Consider the following 18,865-nt stretch of genomic DNA (forward strand, 5'->3'; position numbering starts at 1 on the left):
CATGAATGAATAAAAATGTGCCAATGTATCCATTGGTTGTGTCTTTTGTCATGTGAAAAAGTTTGTGAGGAGGGGAACCACAAGTAACATAACTTACCAGTTTTGGAAATGTTGTTTTGAATTTATTGGACCAGTGTGTTAGACTATGTTGTAGTGTGTGTTATTTTGAGGGCTTGTGTGTCCTGTCTGAGGGCAAAGTTTATTTTTTCAGCAAGAGTGAATGGTTTTGAATGTAGAGTTTCATTTTGACCTGAAAATAGGTTGTTTGGGAAACTGAGTGAGACGTTATGGATTTGTGTTTACTGTTTTGAGAATAAGAGGCATAGTTTCAAGAAATGTGTTTAAGCAATCGAGAAAAACTGTATATATATATGAAGAGTTCAGATGCAAAAGCCTCTAAATGCCATTTGAAATTTTCTTCAAGAATGTTAATTTTTATCAAGCTTGTATATGTAAGTTCAGTAATTTCACTTAAATGGCAATGAATATTACTTGCCATTTAAGTGAAATTACTGAACTTACATATACAAGCTTGATAAAAATGATTATTCTAGAAGAGAATTTCAAATGGCACTTAGAGGCTTTTGCATCTGAACTCTTCATATATATATATATATATATAAAATTTTCATATCGCTAACTGAAAATGAAATAAAAAATTACAATTTTCATATCGCTAACTGTTATCGGTATTCATATCCCTAATCTCACTCATTGTCAACATTTAATTCAGTGATTTTGACTGCTGAAAGTAAATTACAATATAAAAGTACTAAATCTTTATTTGTTTTTCCTTATGTCTTCTGGAGGAGCTTAACTGACCCCTCAGCTCTACAATAGAGCAAGGAGCATTTATGGTTTTTCAGAAGCAAGCATCCCTTAATATTTGCCTAAATTATGTTAATTAAGAAATCACAATTTGTATCACCTTACTCTGCAATAGAGAGAGGGAAGATTTCTGAGGATAAAAAACAAATCTAATAACCCACACGTTGTATGCTGGTAAAAAAAAAAAAAAAAAAAAAACGTTTGTGAAACTCTTCATGACTCACGGCAATAGAACTGCCTGTTTCAAAACAATCTGCAAAACACGTGACCACGCTGTAATTATGCCTTAATAATGTCATTCATTTCATCCTTTCAAAAAGCATAACATGTTTGGGTGTGTGTGTGAGAGAGCGAGATCTAGAGCAATTTTAACCCAAACTGTTCAGTATCACCAATAAATTAGTTTAATCTGCTCTTGAGGAGACCAACAGTTTGAACGAATAAATTCATATAATCCTCCAAAGTCCGATCAAAATTACATTGCAATACATATAGTGTTAATAGACCTAACAGATAATAAGGTTTTATTTTAGTTGTATGCTCAATCAGAGCTTCCATCTGACCTTGCAGCAGTATGTGGACATCATCGATGTCTAGTGGGAGCGAGCCACGTTCAACGGGCGGGTCTCCAGATGTCCTCTGTGATGTCATGGTTCCCACGGAGACGGTTCAGATGAGAACCACCTGAGGGGATTGCAGCATCTGTCAAGGGGACATATTAGTGTCATATTAGTCAAAGGTTCATTTTAACATTCCTTTGACAGAGTTATATTCAAATTTCTGTTATGCATTTCTTTTTTTGGCTCTAACTTTTATGAAGGGTTTGTTTTGTAATTTAAGGAATCATTTCTATAAAATAAAAATATACACTAATCTTACAGAAATATGGTCTGTTCAAGCTGTCAATTTACCTGATAAATAACCTACACAATATTATGAAAATGGCAAATCCACAATACTGATATTTGAGCTGGAACCTTCCGGCCAAAAAATATACGTTATTAAAAAAACAAAACAAACAATAAATGGTGTACTAATTTAAAGCAATATTCTCAATATACTTTAGAATGTTTAATTTGAAATATTTTGATTAGAATCAATATTTTTTTTTTCATATTAGTGGTCATAGGAACAGAGTTCCTTAGTTTAATATTTTATCCATTATAACATATATGAAGAGTTCAGATGCAAAAGCCTCTAAGTGGCATTTGAAATTTTCTTCTAGAATGATCATTTTTATCAAGCTTGTATATTTAAGTTCAGTAATTTTACTTAAATTGCAATGAAGATTACCTATTAATTGTCATTTAAGTGAAATTACTGAACTTACATATAAAAAGCTTGATAAAAATGATCATTCTAGAAGAAAATTTCAAATGGCACTTAGAGGCTTTTGCATCTGAACACTTCATATGATGAGGAAATTGAACATACTGAATTGTATTGCATACTGCTGAAGGCACCATGAAATCAAAATTGACCATTCCTATTTTATGGAATATTGCAGTATTTATAAATTATGTATGCACATTTTTTTATTATTCAAGTGCACTCGTAATCTTTAATCAAAATAACTTCCCCTTCCTCTTGCATCTCTTCTGTGATGACATGTTTACTGGTGCGAGGGCAGAGCCAACGATTTAATTAATTCCTCATGGACAATATCAAGTCCTACCCTAAGTTTTTTCACTCAGATATGTCACAATAATGAAGAAAAGATTAGCACAACTTAAACAAAGTCATGGTAAAATGTCATTGTATGTCCTTGCAGCACAATGTGACTGTTAGAGTAGTACACAGGGGTGTGCTATCCCGAGATGGAATCCCAGGAACACACACAGACAGAGAGAGAGAGAGAGAGAGAGAGAGAGAGAGACTGCACATACTGGCATAATGATGTGGAATGAAAACACACACAGCATGCATTAACACGAACACATTCCCAAAGATCAAATATTATAGTGTGCTGGGATCACAGTCAAATCACACTAAATATGACATGGAAACTTCCCCACGGACTGACCACCACAGCATCTGAAGCATTTCACATGTAGGCTACACAACATTACCCCAGGGCCCAGGCCCATAGCCTATGCAATGCAGAGACATATTTTATGGAAACATATGTCACTGCCTTTGAACAAAACAGTTTGATACTGTCTTTGTTTAAACAAAATTATAGTGGGTAAACAATGAAAGATGTTTACATGCTGGGTGAATTATCCCTTTAAATTGTAGCTAAATTAAGCTCAATTCCAAATTGTGATAGAACTGCTACAGCTGATTGTGTAAACATCTACTTTAAACCACTGCGCAAATAGGGATAAATATGTTTTATCTACTTTTTATATTTATGAGAGAAATCATCAAACAACAAAAAACAGCGCTCATCCATAGAAGCTGAAAGTATTAACCAAGCTTCCAAGCTTTCGTCCCAGCTGGTTTGCATCTTCATATCTGTAGGCCTACCCAGAATTGAGTCAGTGGCATATAGAAATGTCTTGTGACAATGACAGAAAAGGTCTGTCCCGCACACGGTCCAGAATAACCAGCGTGACCTCTGACACACAGATGCCTTGACTCGAGAGAGGGGCGTCGCGCGCTCCACGGGCACCAAAATAGCGCTCGCGCGGGCATGTCGCTATTACAAAGAGCTCAATATCAACTATTAAACACATTCAATTCAACTTCATAACTTTAGTCATTTGAGTCCCGAAATTAATGTTTTAAACTAAAACTAGCTACTTACACAGCTAGGCCTATTATTATTATTATGCTTAAGTTAGCTATATCATAAAATTGGCATTACGCATATTATAATTGTTTTACAGTATTTAGGATATTTTTTTTTAACAAAACGTTTATAAATTAAGAACAAAACAAATAACAACAACAAAGTTAGGTCTAGTTAATAGGCTAGGCTATATTAAAATAAATATGGTGTGATTACAATTATTTTGTGCGTTATTCAATGACCTTAGAGCTGTCAATTTGGGTGGGTCTGTTGTGCGGGTTCTACTCACATGTTTGGCAAAGTATGAAAAACTCTCTTCAAATGTCCACTTACACATCCAGTGTTGAATGTTTTCCGTCGTCAACTACAAAAACGACAAATATAAGTCGTTAGGGAGGTCATATTACTTCGTGTAGCGAAGAGTGAAGTTATAGATTCCCTCCCGTTTGCAGCTGAGCTAACCGGCAGGAGCGGCGGAGAGAGAGAGTGAGAGTGTTTGTGAGTGAGTGAAACCGGACGCGCCCGCGGGGGTCTCTAATTATAACAACCACTAAGGGCAGCGAATAAACACAGAACATAGCCTCCTCTGTGCAGATCAATATCCCACGGTGCAGCATTTGGGCAGGTCACCCGCAAAATTAAAGCTTCAGCCACACCAATGATGTCAAAACATATAATTTCTTAGTGGTCTTCTTAGTAGTTACAGCAAGTTTCATAAGCTACAAGTATAGCTTTTAAATGGGCATTAAAATTTCAGTATTGAGAAATTATGTAGGCTAATAAATGTCAAAAAGTTAGTCACAGCGCGTAGGGCTATTTCACCTTTTGCTAAATAGACATTATAAAAGTAGGCCTGAAAAAAGTACGTCTCTTTCAATTGACATCAGTTTCAGGAGCTCTATAAAACACACATCCTTAATAATTACAATAATTAATACCAATAACACTGTGTAGAAGAAACTGATGCAGAAAGGAATGTTGCGAGACAGACAGCACACATCTCAAGGTTCAAGTGATTAGCTCATATCGAGTCTCTGAAGTTACCCAGAAACTTCTCAAATTGACCACTAGACGTCACTGTGGCCTCATTTTAGGAAAAAAATCGTTACTTGAAGATAGTCTCAGTTTAATGCAGAGAAAAACGTGTATAATATGTACTTTGTACTAGCCTACTTTTCAGGTAGGCTACACTATAAAAAGTGATATGATCAATAAGTTAAGACAAGAAGTTTTACATTGCTTTAACTCATCAAAATAAGTTAAGCAGTTTTAAACTTTTCAAGTTACAAGATTCAACTCATTTTATGTAAGTTAGGTTTAAATTACTTAAAGACCCAAGTTGATTGAACTTTTTTTTCACAGTGTAATAGATATTCTTTACTTTTTCTTTACATTTTTTAAAAATGTTTGGAATTATTAATCAAATTTGACCTATAATAGTCCCAGTCCAGTCAGGTCAATGCTAATGTTATTGTCTTCTATTGAGACTTCTGTTTGATTTGGCAGCAAATAGTTATATCTAATATGTCTGTTTGTCATTCAAACATTTTCAATAAAGAACTGAATTAAGTCAACGCAATTCATCCTCGCCCCTCAGTTGTCATTTATAAAGACCTCTTTTTGAGAAAACTGCTTCTTTGATTTTGTCACATGTTGCCATGGTAAGTATATCTGACTAAACTCAGAGTGTTTGTAGCCTGCCGTCTCATTTAACCTGTCCTGACACCTTCCTATGCTTTCTGGAGCCAGGACTAACCACAGCCCACAAGATGGATGGATGGATGAATAGAATACATGGATTAGAGGATAAAGGTGCTTCCCATTCTCTTCCATGTGAATGAGTCTAAACAAAAAGAGGTTCTTACCTCTTCATTAAGTTAATGGATGTACGGCTGATGTAGCTACCCGAGTACTAGCAAGTAAGACGTGCAGAGATTTCAGAGCCTGAGGGGCTGGATCAACTTCCACAAACATGGACACATCGGCTCCTTCCCTGTTTGTCTTTGGTCTTAAGTGACATCTCTTTATTACTGCTGGATGCAGTTGGCGCTACAGAGACAGCCCCGTGTGTTTTAGGTGGGGTTGGCATCGCCGTTTCTAATAAATTACAGATTTGTGCAAGATCAGCATCAGAGGATCTTCAGGGCTACAAGTGCAAGTGAGATTTCTGGAGAGTTCTGCTGTGCTGCATCTGCTGTCCAGGTATCTGTGACCTTGCTGAACCTAAGACAAGTAGGATAAGTGAGGTTTATGTTTTAGAAATTCTTTTATTTTATGAATTATTATTTTATGAATTTTTATTAATTGATTCAGGCAGCTGTTTTATCCACGGAGATCCACAATCACAATGGCTCCTCTGAAGTCTGGAGCACAGGGGTGAGAAACTTACAAAGCACTTTCTTTATTATGATTATTTATTTATTTATTTTTTAACATTATACATTTAAACATTATTTTGGTTTTATCTTATCATAGTTTTAAAAATGTTATATTTTTATGGCTGATTTTCAAGGGTAAAATAGTAATACACACTGTAAAAAGTGATCAGTTGGCAAAAAAAAAAAACATTGCCTTAAAATGATTAATTTAATAAACTTCATGCGTAATTGAAAAGATTAAGTTATGTGGAATTGTCAAGTTCACATAACTTAATTTTTTTGCAATTCCGCATGAATTTTATGAATAATTTTAAGGCAACACACTGTAAAAAAATATTGTTGGTTTAACTAAACTTAAAAAATGAAGTAACCTGGTTGCCTTAAGTTAATTGAAATAGAAAAATTGAGTTAATACAATAAAAGAGATTGATTTAATCACCAGAAACTCAAAATATTATGTTATCTGAAGCACATAAATAATTTAAGTTGATTTGACAAAAGAAAAAATGTTGTGATTACAAATCATGAAAATATTTTTTTACAGTGGCAGGTTTCCTTGATTTTTTTTTTTTTTTTAAGTTGTCAACTGATCACTTTTTAAAGTGAACTTTATGAGATTTTCAGCACTCCTGTCTTCAGTGTGAAATCATTCTAATATGTGGATTGGGGGTTTACGAAACATTTATTTCTATTATCAATGATGCTTAATATTTTTGTGGAAACATGAAATAGGCCTAAATATATTTACTTTATACTTTAATGAATAGAAAGTTCAAAATAACAATCGTTTTAAATCTTTAATATTAATGTTATTACTGTCACCTTTGATCAATGAAAGTATTAATTTCTTTGAATGAACAGTTGAATGACAGTGAATGTAATGTGTAATGTGACCTTCATATAAATGAAAAGAAAAACGGTTCTGCTTTCATGGATCATTACAACTCAAATAATTAATAGCTCTAATTATAAATGTGTTACGTTAATCAAGAGTAATTACTTCATGCTTTTTAGGAAGATATTCACCAATAGAATATTTAAAACTGAATCATTCTTCTGAGACACATGACCTGAGTCATTAACATGAACTCTTATGTTATGTATGTGTGTGTGTGATAGATTGTCTCCTGTGATCCTGTGCTGTGTTACACTGGCTGTTTGGCTGTGCTGTGGGGCTCATACTGAGGCTTCTGTGCTCAACGTGAAGCGTTTCATCGGCTGTGCAGTTCGAGAATTCACCTTTTTGGCCCGTAAGCCGGGATGCGGTGGGCTGCACATCTCCACTGATGCCTGCTGGGGACGCTGTGAGACCTGGGAAGTAAGATTATGAACAGCATTTTCTAAAGCCAGAGAGACAAGCTCTTGCGACACACACCCGGATGATGTAAAACTGTCAAGGAGAAAATACTTTATAACAAGGATTGTAATGCATTGAAATGACTTAACAGGGTTTTAATATATATTCATATATATTACTCAGTGGCAAAAAAAAAAAAAATAGATTAAGTGATTTTGATTTTAATACAGATTCAAGCAGCCAACAGGGTTTGAAAACTATTCATTATATATAAGAAAGATTATTTTATATTAGTTATATTAGAGTTTGCATTTGCATTATTTATTGTTTGTAATTGTGTTTAATTTTTACACACAGAGGGGTTGAAGGCACTTTTTGGGACCAAAACTCAGGTTGACCCAAATAATCACTTTCTGAAAAAGAAATAAAAAATTTAACAGCTTTTCCTTTAATGCTCTTAAGAGAAGTGGGGGAAATGTATGTGTGTGCAATATTTGCTCAGTCAGGCCTGGCATTACTTTTTACGGTTGTTTTTATTGTTTTATAATGTTATTAAATGTATTTTTTGTGGTGTTTATAATGTAATGTTCATAATAACGTAAAAAAAATAATAATAATAATGTTCATGTACTATGTAAAACATAGCACCATAATATATTATGTAGAAATATTACTAGTATTATTACTGCTGAACTCTATAATTATTGTAATTTATTGTCATCTTACAGGCAATTTATTGGTAGCAACATACACTGTAAAAAATGTGCTAGCGTCAAAATCAACTACTTTTAACTCAGAAATATAATATAATAAAGATGAATCAACCTGACAACACTCCAGTTTTAAGGATGAGATCAGGACTGCACTGTTTCACTTAAAAAAAGATAGAGAGAAAATTTCTATTTCAGTTAATGGCGTTTTCAATTGGAACAGACATTTGGGACATTATTTAAATTTTAAATATTAGTATATTGTTAAATATGATTTTAAGTGTAAAAAATAAACCAGTGCACAAATGAAAAGTCCTCATTATGCCATCAGTCTGACACACTCACTCCTTACCTGTCAATCATTGCAGAAGCCTGTCCTGGACCCGCCCTTCATCGAGTCGCATCAGCGCGTGTGCACCTATAACGAGACCCGATTAGAGACGGTGCAGCTCCCCAACTGCTCGGCAGACGTGGACCCGTCCTACACCTATCCAGTGGCCCTGCGGTGTGACTGTGGGGTGTGTCTCACCAGCACCACTGAATGCATCACCTCTGTCTGATATGCAGGAGAAACCAGCCATTACGTTATGGTTGAAACACCAAAGGCCATGTGCACGGCAGGAATAACCTCTTACCTTCAAATGGTCCTTGTATGCTTTTTTTCCTCATATTCTTTTTATCATCTATCCTCCTCCTTTTTCTGAAAAGAGCAAGATGATATTAATAAAATGAAACTACAAATACCACACCCATGATCGTCTGTCATAAACTGAAAAACTTAAATCTGTCATAAACTTAAATCATGTAACATTATAAGCTTAATCTTATTCTTTTAATTAACACACACACACACAAAACATAACCCCTACAAATCCACTTAAACTATTGATAAAAAAAAATCAACAAGAACACATTAAATGTTGTGTTAATGTAACCCAAGGGAAACTTTCCTTATGGTAATTGTAATTATTGGGAGAATATGGCTAAAACTGACACATTTATGGATGTTTTCATTAATAAGACTTACATTGTTAACAGTATTATAAATTGCAATACTACCCATGTAGTCTATCGATTAGAGCGTATTTGTTATGAAGCAGCAAAGATCGAGGAAGCGGGATCCAAATGCAAACACAGATAAACCACAGAAACTCAGGAACATAGAACAGGGACAAGGCTACAGGCAACATAACAACTACAAGAACTCACAAAGACTGAACTAGACACAGGGCTTAAATACACAGGCAAACAAGATAACAAGGGGCTTGGCTAATAAGAAACACCTAGGAACCATTGACCAGCAGATGGCAAAGAGGGAATCACATGACAGACAAAAACAAGACACAAAACCCAAACTGTGACATACAGTAGCAAAAAATGAATGTTTCTGGAGCAGAAAATCATCATTATAAGAATGATTTCTGAATGATCATGTGACACTGAATACTGAAGTAATGTTGCTGAAAATTCGGCTTTTCTATCACAGGAATAAATTATCTTAAACACTCATTGGCAATTTAGAACATAATCAAATGTCCGCACATGCAAGCTGGGTAACAAACCAAAATACGTTTTTTTTTTGTTTTTTTTTGTGCTTATTTTTCCAGATTTGCTATACGTTTGTTCCAAAGGGTAGATGCAAAATTTGTGACTATGTCCATATGTGTGTGTGAGTGTTTGTGGATCTAATGGATGTATCATTATGGGGTCCAACCACCTGTTCAATGTTGCCCTTTGAATCACTGAGTCATCTCTGACAGTTATTCACAGTCATATGCTGTATTATACCACACCACCTGCTCTGGCTCTTCCTACTCAGGCCAACCAGGTAAACTTTTTGTGTATTTACTTTGTTCATATATTTAATCCAACCCTGCATCTAAGCATCTGTTTCATTTGCTGATCACACACATATGAAAACATGAGAATGAGAATATTTTTCTCACCATCAGCATCCTGCAGCACTAAAGACTCAGAAAGCTGTATTACTGTGAGTGCACATGTCCCAGCAGTCCCTGCAAGATAAATTATTTAAAAACCTCACTAATGTGAAAATGATGAGAAAAAAATTTCCCTCTCCTTTTCTGGCATCATATTGAGCAGCATTACAATGTGATTATGATTATTATTTACCTTTTACATTCTGGTGTGTAATGCCTCAAAAAGGTCAAATTCAGCAGTTTTATGCTGGAAATTTCATTTAGGGCCAACACTTTAATATAGTTTCAATCAATCAATCAATCTAAAATAAAAATTTAATTGAATTAACCGTTATCTTTCCCTTGGGTCAAACCCGAAACTTGTTTAAAAATAAAATAAAATAAAATTAAGTGTTCATCAGAGGGGTCCAAGGCCCTATGACTTTTGTTGCACTTGAACCAAGAATACACATTTTAAAACAATGTTGTGGATTAAAGTTTTCAAGTTTTGTGGTTGAAATTTTAAAAAGTAACAAATCCTTCACTCAAAGGTCAATTTGATCCCCTATAAGAACGGAAAGTGAGTAATGCTTCAGTACAAACCTAAAAATGCAATAGAGGTCAGCAAAGACACCAAAAGTAAGATATTTTGAGCTGGTTAGGCATTAAATTGAGTTATTTTGAATTTAAGTTGAAACAATGTGAGGAATGTGCTTAAATTACTATTTATTTATTTTTTATTGATCAAAAATAGCCATTTAATGTAAAATAAAAATATATATATATATATATATGCTTAATTTCTCAAGATATTGCAGACTACTAATCAGCAAAATTGCTTTCAAACTCGATAATAATAAAAAAAGGTTTCTTGAACATCAAATCAGCACATCAGAATGATTTCTGAAGGATCATGTGACACCGAAGATTTGAGTAATAGTGCTGAAAATTCAGCTTTGCTTTGCCATCACAGGAATACATTTCTTTTTAATAAGTAAAGTCAATATATTTCACAATGTTGCTTTTTTTACTGGATTTTTGATCAAATAAATGCAGGCTTGGTGAGCATAAGAGACTTGAATGGAAGTGTATTTCCATTTAAAGTATGATATTATGGTCAAATGTTCAGGTAAATGTAGTTTTTTCTTCATAAGAGTGAGACAAAATGCAGACTTTTACTATAAAAGTTTGTAAAATTTTAGTAAGAGAAGCTAAAAGCTAATACTTAACTTTTGGTTTCAGTTATTTTAACTTGTAATAACGATTTACCATTTTCCCCTTTTTAAGTCCCTGGCAAAATCTGTGTGTGGGGGTACAAGAGGGGCCCTCCAAAGAGACGGGGGCCCCGGGGGCCTGGTAGGACCATAATCCATCATGGCTTTTGATCAACGCAATTTTGTTGCTACAGTACGGTAATGTTGGCACCAGCATTCCCAGAAATGTCAAACCTCCCCCAAAGCTGCCTTTGTCCCAGATTAATTACCAAAATTACCCTTCTGTCAAATCTCTTCCATTCAATTAACTGTCAAACAAACAAACTCTAAATCTGGCCCAACTCATGGACATGACAGGCTCTTTCAAATGACTCGAGGCGTGTGAGCTGACAGGTACAGATCCAACCGAGCGAGGTTCTAAATATAAGCTAGAGAGAAAAATATAGGAGACACTGTGTTCAGTCTTATTACACAACTCACTCCCTCGCCTTCATGTTCATTTTTAGTCTTTTTTTTTATCTGCACTATAAGGTCACTAATCTACTTAAGCTTGTTCCCACCACATAATAAAAAAGAAATAAGATAATTGAAACTTCACCTCACAATTCTGACTTTTTTCCCCTAAAAATTGCATGTTTTTTTTTTTTTTTCAGTGGCAGAAACAAGCTTACATACAAACTAGTTTTACGATAGAAAAAAAAAAACACTGGACAGTGAGATATCTTTATAATTAATTTTTAATTAGATTTAGTCCACAAAATTCTGAACTATATTATTGTAAAAATAAAAAATTATAAAACTATAAAACCAGGATCAAATGAAAGGGTTGCAATTTTATCATCACTTTCCTATTTCATGCTCTCTGGGAAGCAAAGGGATTCCCGTAACCCGTGAATAAAGGGATTGTTCACCCAAAAATACAAATCACTGTCAACATTTACTCAGCCTCAAGTTTTTTAATAAATGCATACAGGTTTGGAACAACATATTGGTGAACAAATGATGACAGAATTTTCATTTTTGGGTGAATAGTCCCTTTAAGGTTACACTCTTCAGGCAGTTTCAGTGCGCTCTTTCAAAAGAGAGTTAAGGCCATGGGATATTGTAATATTAGCTTGTGTGAAGCTTGCTACATAGAATTGTCTGATATCTGGACAATCTGATCAATAAGAATCTGATAATTCCCAATCATCTTAATTGCAAGCTACTTTAGAATGGCTGTCAATGCAGAAAGACTGAGCAGCAGAATGATGTTACCGTACTTTCCAGCAAACGCCAACAGAACCATCTCAATAAAACTCTTGACCCATGGGGCTTTTCCCAATTAAATGTTGTCTAAAAACCTCAACTTAGACCTTAAGACCAGCTAAAGTCAGGACCCCTTAGTACACAAAGGGCAGACCCCATGTTATATTCAATACAGCACCAACCCTTTGGTTTCTCATTCACAAACGCACATAACTCCTAAAATAGACTTGAATACATGAAACAACATTTATGTGTTTGTGTGTGGGTGAAGAGAATATAAAAGCACTTTTTTTTTCACATTTGCTATGGCAAAACCAAACCTATTCCAGATCTTTAGCCAGTTCAGCAAAAACAAAGAGTAAGAGATAAATGGATTGTAATAACAGAATCTTGAGGGCTTGATGCAAAACTGCAGCTCCGCTACCTGAAAACTGACTTCAGCCGAGAGCTTCATCTGTCTTTCTTTTCTAGGGAACAGGATCAAACCAGCAGGACCGCAATACAGAGCTGCACTCTTAACCTGTGCAGGAAGTTTTAACTCTCTGCTGCCTGGAAACAACCAGGGGGACAAGGCACATGAAACCTGTAATTAAAAGAATTGGATGTATTAGAAAAAAACACATAAGGTTACTTTTCGAACTGAAAAAAAAAAATCCTCTTCAGTACATTTTCAGAAACTTTGATAAAAGCTGGAAAAACTCCAAACTTAAACAACGTTATTATAAAGCTGCTGCAGGTTAAATTTTTTGGGTTAAAAATTATCCAAAATACATATTTTAGAAAATACATAAATTCAAAACAATCTGATTGCCTTAGTTTGATTCAAAGCGGTAAGCTTGTAATAATGTTTTTAATTTCCATGGGAGATTCAAGCATGTCTTTGCATCATTACGTCACATCTGTACACATAAAGGAGGAGTCTTGGCTAGTAGGCCATATTGTGTGTGATAGACTTTTCTCACTGCATTTGATATAATTAAACTTATCAATTTGATGCCGGATCCAGAAAGGTTCAAACGACAGTCACCAGTGACAACAAATTCACCCGCTGTAAAATGCAAGACTTCGTTCGGACTTCAGAGTGGCTACAGAAAAAAAAGACTGCAACCGGACCCATGCGAAAACAAGGATAATATCGGAGCAACATTGCATGTAGTCACGCAATGCTGGCGTTGTTAACATTAACAATTTGAAAACAAAGTATAATTTGCACGGTTTTGCGTGATATGATAACTCATAAGTGATTGTTAGATTTAATCAGCGCGATTTAAGAACCAGAACAAAAGTGGATGTTTCTCACTAGTTCATTTGTTATTTTCCGGTGAAAAATATTATGTTGGTCATACTTCCAAAAAGAACAATCTGTGATTCTGAATGACAGTATTCAGACCGACTGACAGCCTCACATTCTCCACACTGTGCCGTGTTGAGGGAGTTACAACTCACGTAAGATAACGTAAGTTGATAATTCCTCGAATGCCTCCAATTGCAGATTTCGAACAGAGATGGCGACAAAGAGGAAAAACACCGGACTGCAGCTTTAAATGCAATAAATCAATTAAAAGAACAAATGGTCTCTTTAAAATTAAAACCGTGATACATTTTATTCAGGATTCTTTGATAGTCAATATAAACAATATAAAAGTCTATAATGCGCTCATAATTTAAGTGAAGCTCAAAGATGGGGAAAAGAAATCCAATAATACCTTTGGGATCCTTATGAGATTTAGTTCCATGTTTACTGTTATTGTAGGGTCCTGGTCTGCATACTGGACTTGATTTACTAAAGATCTTTCAATTTGTGAGGACATCTCTGGGAATTCCAGTCCTATGATAAGGAGACTTTGTTTTGAGAGATAAACAAATCATGTTATTTTGCATATGTGAACAAAATATTGTGGCTGATCCTTCAAACTGTATACACTTATTTACAATTTTTTATTAAGGTTGCATATAGTACAGTTGATAGATATGCAATGGTGAAGCTGCAGTCACCAAAAGCTGCTATTGGTGCAATATAAAATAAAACAACCCCCAATAACATTGAGTGGTACATAATTAAACAGCATAAAATCCCCACTTGTCCAAAAAAAAAAAAGACACATTGCAGTTAAAATTAAAAAAAAAAAAAACAAAAAAAAAAAACAATCATACAGACACTTCCTACACTGATAACCAATGCAATTTTTTCTTCTTCAGCTTTATCTCAAGAGTGATGTTAAGGTCCATTAAGGCAAAGTTCTTGAGTGCCGTGCCGTGAAAGTCATTCATGCATACGTGAAATATTTCAAATAAGACACATTCTTCCTCAGTGGTTTGTCATGCTACATGTTGTTAAAAACCCTGAATGTACATTACGGTGAAATCAAGACGATCAAGTCTCTTTCATTTAGACATTGAAAATAAGCATTCTGTGAGAATAAATAGATCTGCATGCAGTTAACTGCATAATATACAAGCATTTAAATATAATTTCGATTGTATTCGAATAATTCAACATCATCAGGGTCGTACATTTTTGGCAAGCCAGAACCCAGCTGGACATGCAGAATATAGGCATATACAAATTCTCGCTGAAAAAAAAGAAGGGATTAGTTGAGGATAGTTCCTGTTTTATTTCAGTGTGCAAAAGTCTTGATTGAACATTAAAGCACTATAAATTAGAAATCCGTTCATTTTTGTATTTAGCAGTACATGCCAAGGTACTCAGAGAGGGTTAGAGTCCCTGGCAGTTAATTTGACCAAGAAACCAACTCCTGCTCCCGTACAGATGTTCACCTGACGGCTCTATCCTCTAAAATCAAACCAAGCTCCTATTTAGGACGTTCCTCTATGAGCTGCAGGTATAGAAGCCAGATGTGGATGCACCAAAACAGTGATACTACAACAAATGCTTATTGAATGCAAATGTCTTATGGCGATCCCTCATCCTTTTCAGAATCTGCTGTAATGAGAGTGGACTCTGGGATGCTGCCCTGTGCTTTGAGTTTGGGTTTATGTGTTTTCAAATTTGAGTCTTCACTAGATGGGGCCGTTGAAGTCTCTAAAAGCAGCCTGAGAATTTGTCCAATCCGTTCTTCCAAAGTCACCATCCTTCTGTTCAGAGCCTGGATCTCAGTCCGCAGCTCCACCCTGGCCTCCTGCAGCGAGGCCAGGAATGAGATCTCGCCACTGGGGAAAAAATGGCGGGCTGGTCCTTCTCCTCCACCAAGTCCAGGTACAGGGCTCTGTGGTTCCGAAACCCGATCCAGTCTCTGGTCACTGTAGGTCAGGCCGCTATCCCAAGAGTCCGTTTTGCGGAGAGAATTCTTCCTGGATTCTCCCACCACCTCAACACTCTCTATCTGAACTTTGACTTCTGGTGAAATGTGCTCCATGGAAACGGCCTTAGCTGCATTGTTTAATCCCTCTTTCCTCTCCTCATCTGGAGATGAACCTGGGGCAGCCATGTTGTTTTTCAGTCTCATCCAGCCACGAGCGGTTCCTGCGGGCTTGGTCCGCGCTGTGTTATTCACTTTGAGTCGGTTTGCGACTTGGTCACCGCTGGCCACAGCAGGTTTGAGTTCCATGATGTCGCGGTTGTTCTGCTTGATGGAGTCGCCCAGTTTAGAGTAGGCCAGACAGTTCTGGATGGGTGTGATCTGGGAGATAGTGACCAAGCTGCTAGTTGATCCATTCTGAACCGCGTGCAGCGAGTTCTGCATGAGGGAGGTGTGTGGTTTTGGCATCCGTGCGGGTTGCTGTAGATGTTGATTCTTCTCCAGGTCGAGCTGGGCTGAAGCACCCTGGTTACGGAGCTCCTTCTGCTGTTTGAACTTCTGGAAAAGTTTTCGGACCGGGTGGTCCACCGGAATGGTGAGTGGGACCTCATTCTTTGAGCGCTGCCTCTCCTCTTCCTCCTTCTTCACATCAATGATTTTACGGAATATAAACTGAATATGGAGACAATAAGAAATACCATTAGTTTGATTGGAAAAGGCATCAGCAAAAATTTTGGAATCATCATAAAACTTTCACTTTAAGATAAATAGACTATTGCTGCATTTTGACCGAATTCCGTTAAAGACTTTTGGGGCCCTATTTTAACGATCTGAAACACAAGTGTCAAAGCGCAAGTAACTTTGTGGGCGGATCCCGGCGCTGTTGCTATTTAACCGGCGGGATAAATGCCTCTTGCGCCTGGCGCAAATCTAAAAGGGGTTGGTCTAGAGTAGCTTCATTATTCATAGGTGTGGTTTGGGCGTAACGGGAAACAAACCAATAAGAGCGTCATATCACATTCCCTTTAAGAGCATGATGAACGAGGTGCGCTTGTTCCGTGGCGCAATACTAATATAAGGGCGCATTTACCAGGCACGCTTCAATCGGTTCACAGCCGAGAAGATCGATGTTCTCGTCAGGGCCGTAAAAGAAAGAGAAGTGACATTGGGGATGAGACAAACCCACCCAAATTAGCTTCAGTTAAACATGCATATGATAATTTGGGTAAATGTGTAAGCTTTATGCCTATTTTTCCCATTGTCATGAACACAACAATAATTTCCCTCATGTTTATATATTTTTCCTTATAATAATGTATCATTTGCAAAAAGTAAAATGCATCTGTGTAGATGAGAGAATCATCTACAGTGTATGCGCGTTGTTCACACTCTGTATTATGGCCAAGCATGCACGCTTAAAATAGGATCTGAATGTACGCGCAACGCGCCACTGACTTCAGACCGTTTTTTTTTTTTCCTGGTCATTGGCGCAATTGTTTTCTGGAACTGAAAAATAGCACCAGGGATTGTTTGCGCCGACACACGCCTCCTTTGCGCCAACCCGCCCGGGGAGCGATGAAATACAATGGTTAAAGGATTAGTTCACTTTTGAAAAAACTTTTGCTGATAATTTACTCACCCCCATGTCATCGAAGATGTCCATGTCTTTCTTTCCTCAGTCGAAAAGAAATTTAGGTTTTTGATGAAAACATTCCAGGATTTTTCTCCATATAATGGACTTCAATGGGAACCAGATGGTTCAAGTATCAAAAGACGGTTAAAAACTGTTTCAGATGCAGCTTCAGATGTCTTTAAACGATATCAGACGATGAATAAGGGTCTTATCATGAGAAACGATCGGTTATTTCAAAACTTATTCCAAAAATGTAACTTTTATAAGGACAAATGCTAGCCTTGCTATATTCTGTGAGGCGCGTTTGCAACGTCACGTATTACGTAATTACGTTCAAAAGGTCACGGGCGACGTAGCCGAAAGTACAGAGTTAGTGTTTACAAGTTGAACGCATAGGTTGAACGTGCAAACTAACTCAAACACCGTTTACAAAAAAAGGAATTAAAAGGAAAAAAAACGATGTCGGACGATTTTGATTCTGTACTTCCGGCTACGTCGCCCGTGACCTTTTGAACGTAATTACGTATTACGTGACGTTACAAACGCGCCTCAGAGAATATAGCAAGGCTAGCATTTGTCCTTATAAAAGTTACATTTTTGGAATAAGTTTTGAAATAACCGATCGTTTCGCATGATAAGACCCTTATTCATCGTCTGATATCGTTTAAAGACATTTGAAGCTGCATCTGAAACAGTTATTAATCGTCTTTTGATACTTGAACCATCCGGTTCCCATTGAAGTCCATTATATGGAGAAAAATCCTGGAATGTTTTCATCAAAAACCTACATTTCTTTTCGACTGAGGAAAGAAAGACATGGACATCTTGGATGACATGGGGGTGAGTAAATTATCAGCAAAAGTTTTTTCAAAAGTGCACTAATCCTTTAAGACTGTTTTTAGACAAATGCTGCTGTCCGGAGAATTTTCAGTTTCTGTGGTTGCACCCCCCCCCCCCCCCCCACCTTCACAATGGTAGCATAGGTGCACCTTTATAAAACGCATAAAACTTTAGTTTACAAAGACGTGAAACTCACCGAGTGGTCTGGGGGTGTTGACTGATATGCTCACACAAAAATCGCTGCAAAAGATGCTTTCCAACAGGTTTTATCGTAGTTTTTGTCCAACTCCATTGACTTGTATTGTGTGTTCTGTGATGTACGGTATTACTCCGCCGCCGGAAACGGAAATGGGCTTGTTTGTATTCTTTCTGTAGTCTTATGCAGTCGCGGTATCGTAGGCTACACTATACAAGTGGTTTGCTTGCAATTGGCAAAGGTGCATTATCGCCACCAGCTGGGCTGGAGTGTCTATTATTCAAGCTCTTAACGGAAGAATGTGCGGTTGTGAGGCGTTCGGTAAAATAGGTCTACAGTTTTACAACGAATGGTAAAACACCTGTTGGAAAGCATCTTTTGAAGCGATTTTTGTGTGCATATCAGTGAACACCCCAGATAAGGTGAGTTTCACGTCTTTGTACACTAAAGTTTTATGCGTTTTATGAAGGATTGTTCCTGTGCACCTATGCTAGTTGTGGGGGTGCTACCACAGAATCCAAAAATTCTCGGGACAGCAGCATCTGTCTAAAAAAACAATCTTAATCATTCTATTTCATCAGAAACGATCTTAAAACAGGGCTTTAATT

General features: G+C 36.5%; 2 protein-coding genes across 3 annotated transcripts in view; one reads left to right on the forward strand and one right to left on the reverse strand.

Moving 5' to 3' along the window:
* Nucleotides 1-5,663: 5,663 nt before the first annotated feature.
* Nucleotides 5,664-8,691, forward strand: gphb5 (glycoprotein hormone subunit beta 5). Of its 2 annotated transcripts, none has more exons than XM_039652138.2 (4): nucleotides 5,664-5,764; nucleotides 5,876-5,938; nucleotides 7,060-7,258; nucleotides 8,316-8,691. In XM_039652138.2, the coding sequence occupies exons 2-4, from the start codon at nucleotides 5,910-5,912 to the stop codon at nucleotides 8,505-8,507; spliced, it is 420 nt and encodes a 139-aa protein (XP_039508072.1). In that variant the 5' UTR covers nucleotides 5,664-5,764; nucleotides 5,876-5,909; the 3' UTR covers nucleotides 8,508-8,691. The 2 variants fall into 2 exon arrangements, with proteins under 2 accessions (XP_039508072.1, XP_039508079.1); XM_039652145.2 differs by having other exon boundaries at nucleotides 5,688-5,794.
* A 5,549-nt stretch (nucleotides 8,692-14,240) lies between these two features.
* The window catches only part of kcnh5b (potassium voltage-gated channel, subfamily H (eag-related), member 5b), a 49,696-nt gene continuing 45,071 nt past the window's right edge, over nucleotides 14,241-18,865 (reverse strand). Inside the window, exon 11 of the mRNA XM_039651984.2 lies at nucleotides 14,241-16,260. Coding sequence (XP_039507918.2) covers nucleotides 15,241-16,260 — 1,020 coding nt within the window. The 3' untranslated portion in view covers nucleotides 14,241-15,240. The remainder of the gene's footprint in view (nucleotides 16,261-18,865) is intronic.

The sequence above is a fragment of the Pimephales promelas genome, chromosome 11, assembly GCF_988280905.1.
Source record: "Pimephales promelas chromosome 11, fPimPro1.hap1.1, whole genome shotgun sequence".
In the NCBI taxonomy this organism is placed as follows: domain Eukaryota; kingdom Metazoa; phylum Chordata; class Actinopteri; order Cypriniformes; family Leuciscidae; genus Pimephales; species Pimephales promelas.